General features: G+C 38.5%; 1 protein-coding gene across 1 annotated transcript in view; it reads left to right on the top strand.

Annotated features, from left to right (window-relative positions):
- The window catches only part of LOC126194821 (trifunctional nucleotide phosphoesterase protein YfkN), a 202,068-nt gene that overhangs the window by 58,337 nt on the left and 129,886 nt on the right, over positions 1-13,845 (top strand). Inside the window, exon 5 of the mRNA XM_049933147.1 lies at positions 10,107-10,255. Within this exon, the coding sequence (XP_049789104.1) occupies positions 10,107-10,255 (149 nt within the window). The remainder of the gene's footprint in view (positions 1-10,106; positions 10,256-13,845) is intronic.

The raw sequence follows: 13,845 nt of genomic DNA, 5'->3' as shown, positions 1-13,845 counted from the left end.
TCAACTTTTGTAGTTATTAATGTTACTGGTCTTTTTAAACTGTGATTGTTGGCAACAAACTTTGTAAGGGACTAAATGCACTACAAGGCTGTTGTTAGGTTGTCCAACTGTTTAAAGAACTGTATACAACTGGTTCTAGAAGGCATGTAAAAGTCTAGAGGAGGCCTTTATCCAGCAATGGATGTCAGATGTTTGATGACGGTATATATAATGTCTAACCTCTCTCCATCCTTTTCTAACGTAAGCTTATAGTCACTCTAATTACCTTTTCATCATGGGACAGTAAATCACAGTCACCTTTCCCTTACACACACACACACACACACACACACACACACACACACACACCTGTGATGGAGAGTACATCAATGTCATACGTAGATATTTATGATCTGTAGCAGTGATTTATAGAGACATAAAAATCATTCCAAAACGTTGTGTCATTATTCCCAAACAGCTTATTTATAATGCAGTTCTAACTCGTTTCATGATTTTATTTAAGTTTTGTAAAAGTATCTAAAATTTAACTGCATCATATGCATAAATTAAAATGTTACACATTTATGGGTCTCTTTTCCGTTTATACAGGGTGGTCCATTGATAGTGACTGGGCCAAATATCTCACGAAATAAGCATCCAACGAAAAAACTGCAAAGAACGAAACTCGTCTAGCTTGAAGGGGGAAACCAGATGGCGCTGTGGTTGGCCCGCTAGACGGCGCTGCCATAGGTCAAACGGATATCAACTGCGTTTTTTTAAACAGGAACCCCCATTTTTTATTACATATTTGTATAGTACGTAAAGAAATATGAATGTTTTAGTTGGACCACTTTTTTCACTTTGTTATAGATGGCGCTGCAATAGTCACATACGTATAAGTATGTGGTATCACATAACATTCTGCCAGTGCAGACAGTATTTGCTTCATGATACTTTACCCATGTTAAAATGGACTGTTTAGCAATTGCGGAAAAGGTCGATATCGTGTTGATGTATGGCTACTGTGATCAAAATGCCCAACAGGCGTGTGCTATGTATACTGCTCGGTATCCTGGATGACATCATCCAAGTGTCCAGACCGTTCGCCGGATAGTTACATTATTTAAGGAAACAGGAAGTGTTCAGCCACATGTGAAACATCAGCCATGAGCTGCAACAAATGATGATGCCCAAGTAGGTGTTTTAGCTGCTGTTGCGGCTAATCTGTGCGAGAATCGGGAATCTCAAAAACGTCGGTGTTGAGAATGCTACATTAACATCGAATGCACCCGTACCATATTTCTATGTGCCAGGAATTGTATGGCGAAGACTTTGAATGTCGTGTACGGTTCTGCCACTGGGCACAAGAGAAATTACGGGACGATTACAGATTTTTTGCACGCATTCTATTTAGCGACGAAGTGTCATTCACCAACAGGTAACATAAACCAGCATAATATGCACTATTGGGCAACGGAAAATCCGCGTTGGCTGCGACAAGTGGAGCAGCAGCGACGTTGGTGGGTTAATGTATGGTACGGCATTATGGGAGCAAGGATAATTGGCCCCCATTTTATAGTTGGCAATCTAAATGGTGCAATGTATGCTGATTTCCTACGTAATGTTCTACCGATGTTACTACAAGATGTTTCACTGCATGACAGAATGGCGATGTACTTCCAACATGATGGGTTTCCGGCACATAGCTCGTGTGCAGTTGAAGCAGTATTGAATAGCATGTTTCATGATAGGTGGATTGGTCGTCGAAGCACCATATCGTGGCCCACACGTTCATGGCTCTGATGTCCCTGGATTTCTTTCTGTGAGGAAAGTTGAAGGATATTTGCTATTGTGATCCACCGACAACGCCTGACAATATGCGTCAGCGTGTTGTCAATGCACGTGCGAACATTATGGAAGGCGAACTACTCGCTGTTGAGAGGAATGTCGTTACACTTATTGGCAAATGCATTGAGGTTGATGGACATCATTTTGAGCATTTATTGCACTAATGTGGTATTTACAGGTAATCATGCTGTAACAATATGCGTTCTCAGAAATCATAAAAGGTACATGTATACCTACGTTCTGTATTTTAATTTGAAAAACCTACCTGTTACCAACTGTTTGTCTAAAATTGTGAGCCACATGTTTGTGACTATTACAGAGCCATCTATCGCAAAGCGAAAAAAATAGTCCAACTAAAACATTCATATTTCTTTACGTACCACGCGAATATGTAATAAAAATGGGGGTTCCTATTAAAAAAAAATGCAGTTGATATCCGTTTGACCTATGGCAGCGCTATCTAGCGGGCCAACCATAGCGCCATCTGGTTTCCACCTTCAAGCTAGACAAGTCTCGGTCTTTGTAGTTTTTTCGTTTGACGCTTATTTTGTGAAATATTTGGCCCGGTCACAATCAATGGACCACTCTGTATATGTAACAAAAAGAATCAAATTATAAAAAGTTCCAGATGCTCCATAGACTTGTAACTTTTGCAGTGAATACTACTATTTATTTTACACTGAGGTGACAAATGCCACGGGATAGTGATATGCACGTATACAGATGACAGTATAAAAGGGCAGTGCAATGACAGAGCTGTCACTCAGGTGATTCATGTGAAAAGATTTCTGATGTGATTATGGCTGCACGATGGGAATTAATGGGCTTTGAATGTGGAATGGTAGTTGGAGCTAGATGCTGGGGCGTTCCATTTCAGATGTCCTTAGGAAATTAAATATTCCAAGACACCCACTGTCAGGAGTGTGTGAAGAGATTTCAGGCATTACCTCTCACCGTGGGCAATGCAGTGGCTGGCAGCCTTTGCTTAGCGACCGAGTGCAGTGGCATTTGCCCAGAGTTGTTAGCGCTAACTGATAAGCAGCACTGTGTGAAATAACCATAGACATCAGTTCAGGATGCGCGATGAATGCATCTGTTAGGACTGTGCAGTGAAATCTAGCATTAATGGGTTATGGCAGCAGATGACAATGCGAGTGCCTTTGCTGTCAGCACATCATCACCTGCAGCACCTCTCCTGGGCTCGTGACCCTATTGGTTGGACCCTAGATAACTGAAAAACCCTAGCCAAGTCAGGTGAGTCTCAATTTCAGTTGATAAGAGCAGATGGTAGGGTTCAAGTGTGGCACAGGGCCCACGAAGCCAAGGACCCCGAGTTGTCAACGACGTACTGTGCAAGATGGTGATGGTTCCATAATGCTGTGGGCTGTGTTTACATGCAATGGACTGGATCCTCTGGTCTAACTGAACCAATCATTGACTGAAAATGGTTAAACTTGGCTACTGGGACATCATTTGCTGCAGTTCGTGGACTTCATGTTCCCAAACAATGATGGAATTTTGTGGATGACAGTGTGCCACGTCAGTTGTTTGCGATTGATTTAAAGAACATTCTGGACAGTTTGATTGAATGATTTGACCACCCATCTTGCCCGACATTAATACCGTCGAACATTTGTGGGACGTAATCAGGAGGTTGGTTCGTGCAGAAAATCCTTCACTGACAAAACTTTTGCGGTTATGGATGATTATAGAGGCAGCATGACTCAATATTTCTGCAGGGGACTTGTAACGATTTGTCGAGTCTGAGCAGTGTAAATTGCTGCACTATGCCAGGTGAAAAGAGGTCTGATACGATATTAGGAGGAATACCGTGACTTCCGTCACCTCAGCGCATGTGCTTTAGTATGAAGGACCAGCTTGAAAGTTCCTCAATATGTTAGATAATATTTGGATGACTGTGCAAACTTTAAAGTTCATTTTTCTTCAGGTCTCTACTGTGAACTATCTCCGTAGCCTGCCAACTCTTATTGGGTGTTGTTTTTTCAGTATTGAGCATTCTGAGTTAATACCGCTCACCTCCCTGTATGAAATAAATTGGTGTTGTGTGGGCAGGGAGTTGAGATAATTGCTTATCTCTCTGTGGTCACATGAAGGATACAAACTTGTATGACAAGTCCTATTGACTTCAAGCTTGGCAACATGCAGAGTAAGAAATTACTCTTGACGTTAAATCTTTGTCAAAGTGCCATCTATTGGACACCTTTGTACCTCACTTGTTTCAAACTTACGAAGACTTTGTGCAACCAGATTGTGTACTTCTGTCTACTCTATCAATTGAGATGATTTCCGTGATAAAAAATAACAAATTTATCAGTTTTAGGCTGTACTTATGATTTACTATCTAATTGTTGTGTTTGCCATGGTTGTTGTTTATACCTTAACACGCTAAAGTTTGCCATTTCTCTTACTTATCTCTCCTTAGAAATAAATTCCCATTGCTGCTATCTTGAATTTTCTTTTCTGAATCCATCTTTTCACTTTCTCAAATCTCCATCTGAGTGAGTACCATCTTTTCAAGCAGTTTGTCAAGCACTGATATTGATGTGAACTACTTTCTTGTTACGTCATCTTGGTCACGTTTAAAATGTTCTTGACAAAGTGAACTGTTTATTAATTATGTGAAACAGGTTTTTGTTCCCTAAATGATTTATGTCAGATGCAGATTTGTCTTGAATTAATTACTGATGTTTCATGACGTTTCATTTGCGGTTATGCTAATGCTGTTCGGTTAGGCACAGTGAGTACATTATAGAATAACAGCTCAGTGATGGGGAAGAGAACACTATGTGGTGACTGATTGAAATGGAGGAAACAGAGTACATTAGAAAAGGAATGGCTAGCTTTGAGATATGAAAGAGTGAAGGTATGAGAGGTAAAATTAGACAAAAAGCCAAGGTCCAGAAGAAATATGCGGATAACAATGGTCGTGTTAAATTTGATTAATAAAAGGAAAAAAATATAAAAAAATCCACCGAATGTAACTAGTGAAATGATATATAGACAGCTAAAAATGTTGGAATGGCTAGGGGAGAAGTGCAAGGGTGAAGAAGCATGCATGACTGTAGGATAGGTATATGCTGCCTGTGGGAAAACTAAAGAAATCTTAAGAGAAGCAGCTGCATGAACATTAGGTGGCCAGATGGCAAGCCAGTACTAAGCAAAGTAGAGAATGATGAAAGATAGAAGAAATAAACAGAAGGGCTATATAACCAAAAGAATTTCAGTGTCATTACTATGAAAACAATTTGACAATAAGAAAGCAAAACAAAGCACTTGGAATAGATGACATTCCTTTGGAATTATTGTGATCCTTTGGAGATCCAACCATAAAAGACTTCCATTTGGTATGTAGAATTATGAGATAGGAGAAATGCTCACAGACTTCGAGAAGAATGTAATAATTGAAGAGAGCAGTTACTGAATAGTTTTAGTATAACTGAACCATCAGTTTAATAAGTTGTTATAAAATACTAACACAAATTATCTACAGACAGGGATAACAACAGTATCTAGGAAAAACAGGAGTATGTGAAGCAATACTAGCCCTACAACCTATCTTCTAAGATAAGTTGAAGAAAGGCAAACCCACAATTTTAGTTTTTGTAGCTTTTGACAATATTGTCTTGTAATCTTCCCCCTCCTTTCTTCTTCCATGTATTGTCCACATTAAACAATACCCAGTCCAAGTAATTAATAAGCAAAGTAAGAAGATTACAGTAAACTTTCAAGTTTACTTAGCTTGTCATGTTGAGATGGTTCCAGTTCTTCTTGTCTAGGGGGCTGATTCTTGAAGCTGAAAATGTATCAGGTCCACACGGTTGGTGTGAAATAAATAAATTGGAAGATTGTTGTTGCAGAATTTTTTACGTAAATATATTTCCACTGATTTTATCACATTTTAGTATATCATACTGTATTTTGATTTCTCACATTAACAAAGCCAAAATTACATTGTTCGCACAAACATACATCTGATCACATCAGAAGCAAGCTTACGACTCTTAGACTCTGCGAAAATAGCAATATTCCAAAGGGCTTACAATTTTACTCAACAAATGAATTGCTACCAGTTTTTGTTACATTGTTAATTTCAATTATTATTTCATAAATGAATCCAGAAATAAACATAATAAACTGTACAGGATTGCATAATTAATAACAGGGAGTTATTGATTATAATATCGAAACTGAAATGTTTTATAAAGTAATTCCTTTTCATAAATTTTAGTTCAAAATATAACATACTTTGTATAAAATTATGTGAAAGTTTTGAGAGAAGCAACTGAGATAATATTGACCTGTCCAAAATTAATAATAATAATAATAATAATAATAATAATAATAATACTAGTATCAACAACTACTGTTGAGGAAAGGGAATGCTGGAGGATGATGTCCCATTACAACCTGAATACTTTCTTCAAAATTCTGGATTTATCTGTGATAAAATACTGGGAGTGAAAGATTATTTACCACTTTCACAGAAACCAGATTACAGTTCTAAGACTTGCAGGACACGAAAAGGAGGCAGTTGTTGAGAGGGAAATGAGACATAGCTGTACCCACCTCCCCCACCTGCACCCCACATTGAACAAGAAATTTAGGAAAGGAATTCATGTTCAAGGAGAAGAAATGAAATCTGTTAAGTTTGCCATTGACAGTGTACAAGTGATATCAGAGGTGGCAAAGGACATGGGAGACCAGTTGAATGGAATGGATAGTGTCTTGGAATGAGATTATATGACAAACATAAATAAAAGTAAAACAAGGGTAATGGAGTACAGTTGAATTAAATCTGAGGGAATTAGTTAAGGAAATGAGATGCTGAAAGTGATAAACAAAGTTTTCTATTTGGGCCGCAAAATAACAGAGAATGGCAAAACCAAAGGCAATATTGTTATGCCCTTGAGTACGTGAATATCAGCACATGCTTCAGAACCCAAGAGAGATACAGGTGAAGCCACATGGCAGAAGGACCACCTATGGAAGACAACACAATACCAAGTGGTGGTTGAGCGAAAGACAGCTGACTGATGGTGGATGAGACATGGACTAGGACAAGCCGAAAGCGACCTGTACAACAATTTGATGCAAAGCGAAAACCTTCATGACAGCGATATCAGCAGGTCAAGACAAAGAGAGAGACAATCCAAAACACAACCAGAGAGAAGAAGCAAGTGTCAAGCGAGGTTGTCATCATGTAGTCTGTAATACATCACTGTCAGTAATTGACAATATCTGATGAAGTATAGAACTGACCGATTGTTTGCTGGACAACCATATTTATACCAGCCGTGAGGAGCACTGTTGGCCAGCATATTCATGTGGCGAGATGGACGGCATGCTCACTAAGCAAGAGCAGCTTTGTGGCAATACTATGTCTCTATCAATCCTCCATTTCTTCTGGGGGACATTCAAACTTCCACAGAGCCTGATACCAGAGATATAAAATGTAGGCTAGTAGTTACAAGAATAGCTTCCTGAAAACGTGAAATATACAGGGTGTTACAAAAAGGTACGGCCAAACTTTCAGGAAACATTCCTCACACACAAGGAAAGAAAATATGTTATGTGGACATGTGTCCGTAAACGCTTACTTTCCATGTTAGAGCTCATTTTATTACTTCTCTTCAAATCACATTAATCATGGAATGGAAACACACAGCAACAGAACGTACCAGCGTGACTTCAAACACTTTGTTACAGGAAATGTTCAAAATGTCCTCCGTTAGCGAGGATACATGCATCCACCCTCCATCGCATGGAATCCCTGATGCGCTGATGCACCCCTGGAGAATGGCGTATTGTATCACAGCCGTCCACAATACGAGCACGAAGAGTCTCTACATTTGGTACCGGGGTTGCGTAGACGAGAGCTTTCAAATGCCACCATAAATGAAAGTCAAGAGGGTTGAGGTCAGGAGAGCGTGGAGGCCTTGGAATTGATCTGCCTCTACCAATCCATCGGCCACCGAATCTGTTGTTGAGAAACGTACGAACATTTCGACTGAAATGTGCAGGAGCTCCATCGTGCATGAACCACATGTTGTGTCGTACTTGTAAAGGCACATGTTCTAGCAGCACAGGTAGAGTATCCCATATGCAATCATGGCGGTGAATCGAGGAAGTACAGTACATACTGACAAAACTAAAATGAGCTCTAACATGGAAATTAAGTGTTTCCGGAAACATGTCCACATAACATCTTTTCTTTATTTGTGTGTGAGGAATGTTTCCTGAAAGTTTGGCCGTACCTTTTTCTAACACCCTGTATTACCTTCAAGTATACATTTGTTAGGAAATACTTTTTGCAGGAATGTATTTAGAGGGTAGCATTGCTTGGAAGTGAAACTTGGATGATAAACAATACAAACAAGAAGGGAACAGAAGTTTTGAAATGTATCACAGAAGAGTATCGTAGTTTAGATGGTTATATTAACTATTGAAGAGGTACTGAATCAAGTTGAGCAGAATAGAACATAATGGCACAACTAGATTAAAGGAAGGGATTCTTTGATGGAACACAACCAGAGGCCTCAAGGAACAGTTATGTAGCAATGGAGAGAAGTGCGAGTTGGAGGGGGCGGGGTGGAGGAGGTGGGCTGCTTTACACCAGGTTTTGGACTGATGACTACAACTATCACAACATGATGTTCTCAAGCTAAATGTGCACTATATGCACTATTTAGTCTTCCTAGTGTGATATGCCCCTCGCACAGCTTTATTTAATGTTATTTGCTATTGCTATCGATGGTAAATCATTTAAGTCAACATCATCTGGCATACATGATGACCATTGACGTATCGTGCAACTGCAAAACACATTTTTTCCTAACTGATGGTGATTAATAAACAACAATACATACAACTAGATATAATAAGAAAGAGAATAAATAACTCATTATTATCCACAGCAAATGTATATCAGTTGATCTCCTCAATCTCTTCCAACGAGATACAGGTGTAAGAAGATACTGTGATGGCTGTGTGCATACTCTGCAGAATGGTATACCGACATTTCAGTGCAGCTGACTCGTCTCCTCCAGACCAAAGACACTGACAGGTGACAGAGACGTTACAAGTCTCAGCAAGTCACTCAAGCTAGCCTGCCACAAGCCAGTTTGTGGAGGACAGGCATCTCGTGGAGAAAAAGAGTAAAAAGCTGCCATTATTCTAATGTCCAGTGTACATAAGATCTACAAAGCACCACTCACTGATCCTTATGACTTACTGAGTTTCCAGGGAGAGTTACTGAAAAGTTACCACAGGATAACTGTTTTGAAGCAACCATAATATTCATTGTCATAGCATTTTTAAAATCTTTGACACGATTTCTTCCTGCCATCATTAAACTGTATTCCCAATGTGTTGGATTGTTCTCCCACAGATAAGAAATGCCAGATAAAGAATGACCTCTGAGAGACAACTTACATTCATACTCCTGATGACAGCACCACAGTGATATAAACTGGCAATGATTGTTCATATAAAACCTAAAGTACTGTTGTAGAAAGAATGAACATTTTTGTACTGCTGTAAAATTATTTTTCATGGGAGCTTCATCTTTAGAAAACAATTCTGGTTGGTATTTCCAAAGAGAAATAATATTTTATTACTGGAAAATAATTTTAAAACTCTTACATAAACAATGGTGTCAAAAGACCTGGGACTACACGGATGCTGTAATGTATAAATTTGTCTATCATGAATTTTCATTCTGCAGTGGAGAGTGGGCTGATATGAAACTTCCTGATAGATTGAAACTGTGTGCTGGACAGGGATTTGAATGAAGAACTTTTGCCTTTTATGGTATGGTGCCCTGCCAAGTGAGCTACCCAGATACGACTCACGAACTGCTCTCACAGCTTTTCGTCTGCCATTACATCTCTCTCCCATATTCCAAACTTTACAGGATCAGCACACATTCCATCACAAAATGAAAATTCCTTCTGGAAGCAATCCCCTATGCACTGGCTAAGCTATTACCCCACAAAAACATTTCCTTCACAAGGTATACTGGAGAATTTCTGCAAAATTTAGAAAGTAGGAGTCATACTGGCAGAAGCAAAGCTGTGAGGGTAGATCAAGAGTCATCCATGGATCAATTGATGGAGTTTTTGTATAAATTCTGTTAAAAAAAAATTGCAGTAAAATACAGTTTTTGCTGCTTATACATTTTGCTACAGTCAATGTGTTTCCATTATTTGTGGTTTATTGTTATTCTGAAGTGAAAATAAATGACAAAACTGTACTTTCAGATTTTGGACTAGAAGTTCTTGGTGAATTGGTGAATCAGACTACTTTTCCATGGCTGATGTCAAATGTTATTGATCAAGAGACTGGGAGGCCTTTGGGAGATGGCCGAATAACATATGTTGTTGACTGGAATGGGAAGAGAATAGGACTTGTGAGTATGCCCTCATACATAAAACTTATGTTTTTTCAACTATCTGTCACTCTACAATGCAAATGATTTTCAATGACAAACAGTTTCTATGCTACTATTGTTTTGTTTGATTACTGGTGCAGGTACTGTAGTATATACAGTGTTCAGATGCTTGATTCAAAAATAGATCTTGGGTTTTCTGTTGCTGCAACCTCAAGTTTTTGTACAGAGCAAGTTGGTTGAGTGATTAAGGCCCTGAACTCACAACTGGGAGGATGGCACTTTACATTTTTTCCTATATTTGTGTTTTCTATAGTTTCCTTGTATCACTTCAGGCAAATACCTGAATGGTTCCTTTGAAAAAGATGTGACCACTATCTTTTCCCATTCTTCCTCAAGCCGAGGTTGTGGTTTGTCTGTAGTGACCTTGGCATCAACGACTCATTAAATCCTAATGTTCCCTTCCTTCAAATTCCTTTGCTGACATCATCTAGGCATGCCAAATGCCTTCTTTGATATTTCAGTTAATTACACAGCATAGTTATTCTTTTGTGGTTGTTAAGAGTAGCAAAAATGCTTGTAATTTTGCTTTCTTTTAAATTTTTGAGCAAACAATTTTGAGGCGCTGTTAATGCATATCAAATAATTTATTTTGCAGATTTATCATAAATTTGATATTTTTTGTTAGTTTTTAGATTAAATAATTTACTATTTTCAGCTTGACGCCATACAATTCATTTATATAAATTACTTCAGTGCAGAGAAAAATGAAGATGAGTGTGTGTGTGTGTGTGTGTGTGTTTCCGCATCTCATAAACTACAAGATCAATTTCAACCAAATTTGGTATATGTGCTACTTACTGTCTCGGATGAGTGTGAAAAGGATTGGTAATCCGACATCTACACTGCTTTGCATAACAGGCATATCATGTAGGTAATATTGGAATGCATCCCAGGAGCTATATGAGCAGATGGGTGTGGCTGAGCAGAAAGAGGGTGGAGAAGGAGTTGCACTCAGAGAGGGTGAGGAGGGGATGAACTCAGAGGGAGAGAAGGAGGGGGAGGGAGAGAAGGAGGGGAAGAATAGAGAGAGGGGAAGGAGTAGAAGATGGATAGAGGAAATGGAAGGAAAAGAAGATGGGACATCATTTCATCAAAATAGTATAATAGTAACTGATAATATGGTACTCATCTTCATCGACATCCACATGCTGTAAACCACTGTGAAGTGCATCATAGAAGATACTTCCCATTTATTTATTTATTTACATGTCAAGTTCCATAGGACCAAATTGAGGAGCAAATCTCCAAGGTCATGGAATGTGTCAGTACATGAACTTACAACATAAAAGTAATAACAGATAAAAATAAATGTTCATGAACCTGAAAGAAAATCAGTCCATAAGTTTAAGCAAACACTATCAGCAATACAGTGAGAATCAGCTTAATTTTTCAAGGAACTCCTTGACAGAATAGAAGGAGTGACCCATGAGGAAACTCTTCAGTTTTGATTTGAAAGAGCGTGGATTACTGCTAAGATTTTTGAATTCGAGTGGCAGCTTATTGAAAATGGATGCAGCAGTATACTGCACACCTTTTTGCACAAGAGTTAAGGAAGTCCGATCCAAATGGAGGTTTGATTTCTGCCGAGTATTAACCGAGTGAAAGCTGCTTATTGTTGGAAATAAACTAATATTGGTAACAAGAAACGACAATAAGGAATATACATATTGAGAGGCCAATGTCAAAATACCCAGACTCGTGAACAGAGGTTGACAAGAGGTTCGTGAACTCACACCACTTATTGCCCAAACCGCCCGTTTCTGAGCCAAAAATATCCTTCTAGAATGGGAAGAGTTACCCCAAAACATAATACCATACGACATAAGTGAATGAAAATAAGCAAAGTAGACTAATTTACGTGTCGAAGTATCACTCACTTTCGATACCGTTCGAATAGTGAAAATGGCAGTATTAAGTCTTTGAACAAGATCCTGAACGTGGGCTTTCCACGACAGCTTACTATCTATCTGAACACCTAGGAATTTGAACTGTTCAGTTTCACTAATCATATGCCCATTCTGTGAGATTAAAACATCAGGTTTTGTTGAATTGTGTGTTAGAAACTGTAAAAACTTGAGTCTTACTGTGATTTAACGTTAGTTTATTTTCTACAAGCCATGAACTGAGGTCATGTACTGCTCTACTTGAAACCGAGTCAATGTTGCACACAACATCCTTTACTACCAAGCTAGTGTCATCAGCAAGCAGAAATATTTTAGAGTTACTCATAATACTAGAGGGCATATCATTTATATAAATAAGGAACAGGAGTGGCCCCAACACTGATCCCTGGGGCACCCCCCACTTTACAGTACCCCACTCAGATCCCACATCACACCCGTTATCAACATTGTGAATAATGACCTTTTGCTGCCTGTTGCTAAAGTAAGAGGTGAACCAATTGTGAGCTATTCCCCTTATTCCGTAATGGTCCAACTTCTGGAGCAATATTTTGAGATCAACTCAGTCAAATGCCTTTGTTAAATCAAAAAATACGCCAAGAGTTCGAAACTTTTTGTTTAGCCCATCCAGTACCTCACAAAGAAAAGAGAATATAGCATTTTCAGTTGTCAAACGACTTCTAAAGCCCAACTGTACATTTGATAGCAAATCGTGTGATATAAAATGATCAATTAACCTTACATACACAGCCTTTTCGATAACTTTTGCAAACACTGATGGCATAGAAATAGGTCTAAAATTATCCACATTATCCCTTTCTCCCTTTTTATAAAGCGGCTTTACTACTGAGTACTTTAATCGCTCAGGAAACTGACCATTCCTAAAGGAAAAATTACAAATATGGCTAAATACAGGACTAACATATGCAGCACAATACTCTAATATTCTACTAGACACTCCATCATAACCATGAGAGTCCTTAGTCTTCAGTGATTTAATTATTGACTCAATCTCCCTCTTGTCTGTATCACAGAGGAGTATTTCAGACGTCAATCTCGGAAAGACATTTGCTAAGAAATTTATATGATTTCCTGTAGAAACTAAATTTTTATTTAATTCACCAGCAATGCTCAGAAAATGGTTGTTAAATACTGTACATATATCTGATTTATCAGTAACAGAAATATTATTACTGCGAACTGACTTTATATCATCAACCTTGTGCTGCTGACCAGACACTTCCTTCACAACTGACCATATGGCTTTAATTTTATCCTGTTAATTAGCTATTCTATTTGCGTACCACATACTTTTTGCCTTGCTAATAACATTTTTAAGCACCTTACAATACTGTTTGTAATGGGCTACTGTAGCTTGATTGTGACTACTTCTAACATTTTGATATAATTCTCGCTTTGTTCTACGTGATATCCTTATCCCACCAGTCAGCCAACCGGGCTGTCCATTACTGCTAGTACACCGTTTAGAATGTTCTAATGGAAAGCAACTCTCAAAGAGCATGAGAAATGTGTAATGGAAAGCATTGTATTTATCATCTATATTATCGGCACTATAAACATCTTGCCACTCTTGTTCCTTGACAAGTTTTGAAAAACTCTCTATTGCTGTTGGATTAACTTTCCTAC

The sequence above is a fragment of the Schistocerca nitens genome, chromosome 7 (assembly GCF_023898315.1).
Source record: "Schistocerca nitens isolate TAMUIC-IGC-003100 chromosome 7, iqSchNite1.1, whole genome shotgun sequence".
Taxonomy (NCBI): Eukaryota; Metazoa; Arthropoda; class Insecta; order Orthoptera; family Acrididae; genus Schistocerca; species Schistocerca nitens.
This window is presented reverse-complemented; position numbering and strand designations above follow the sequence as displayed.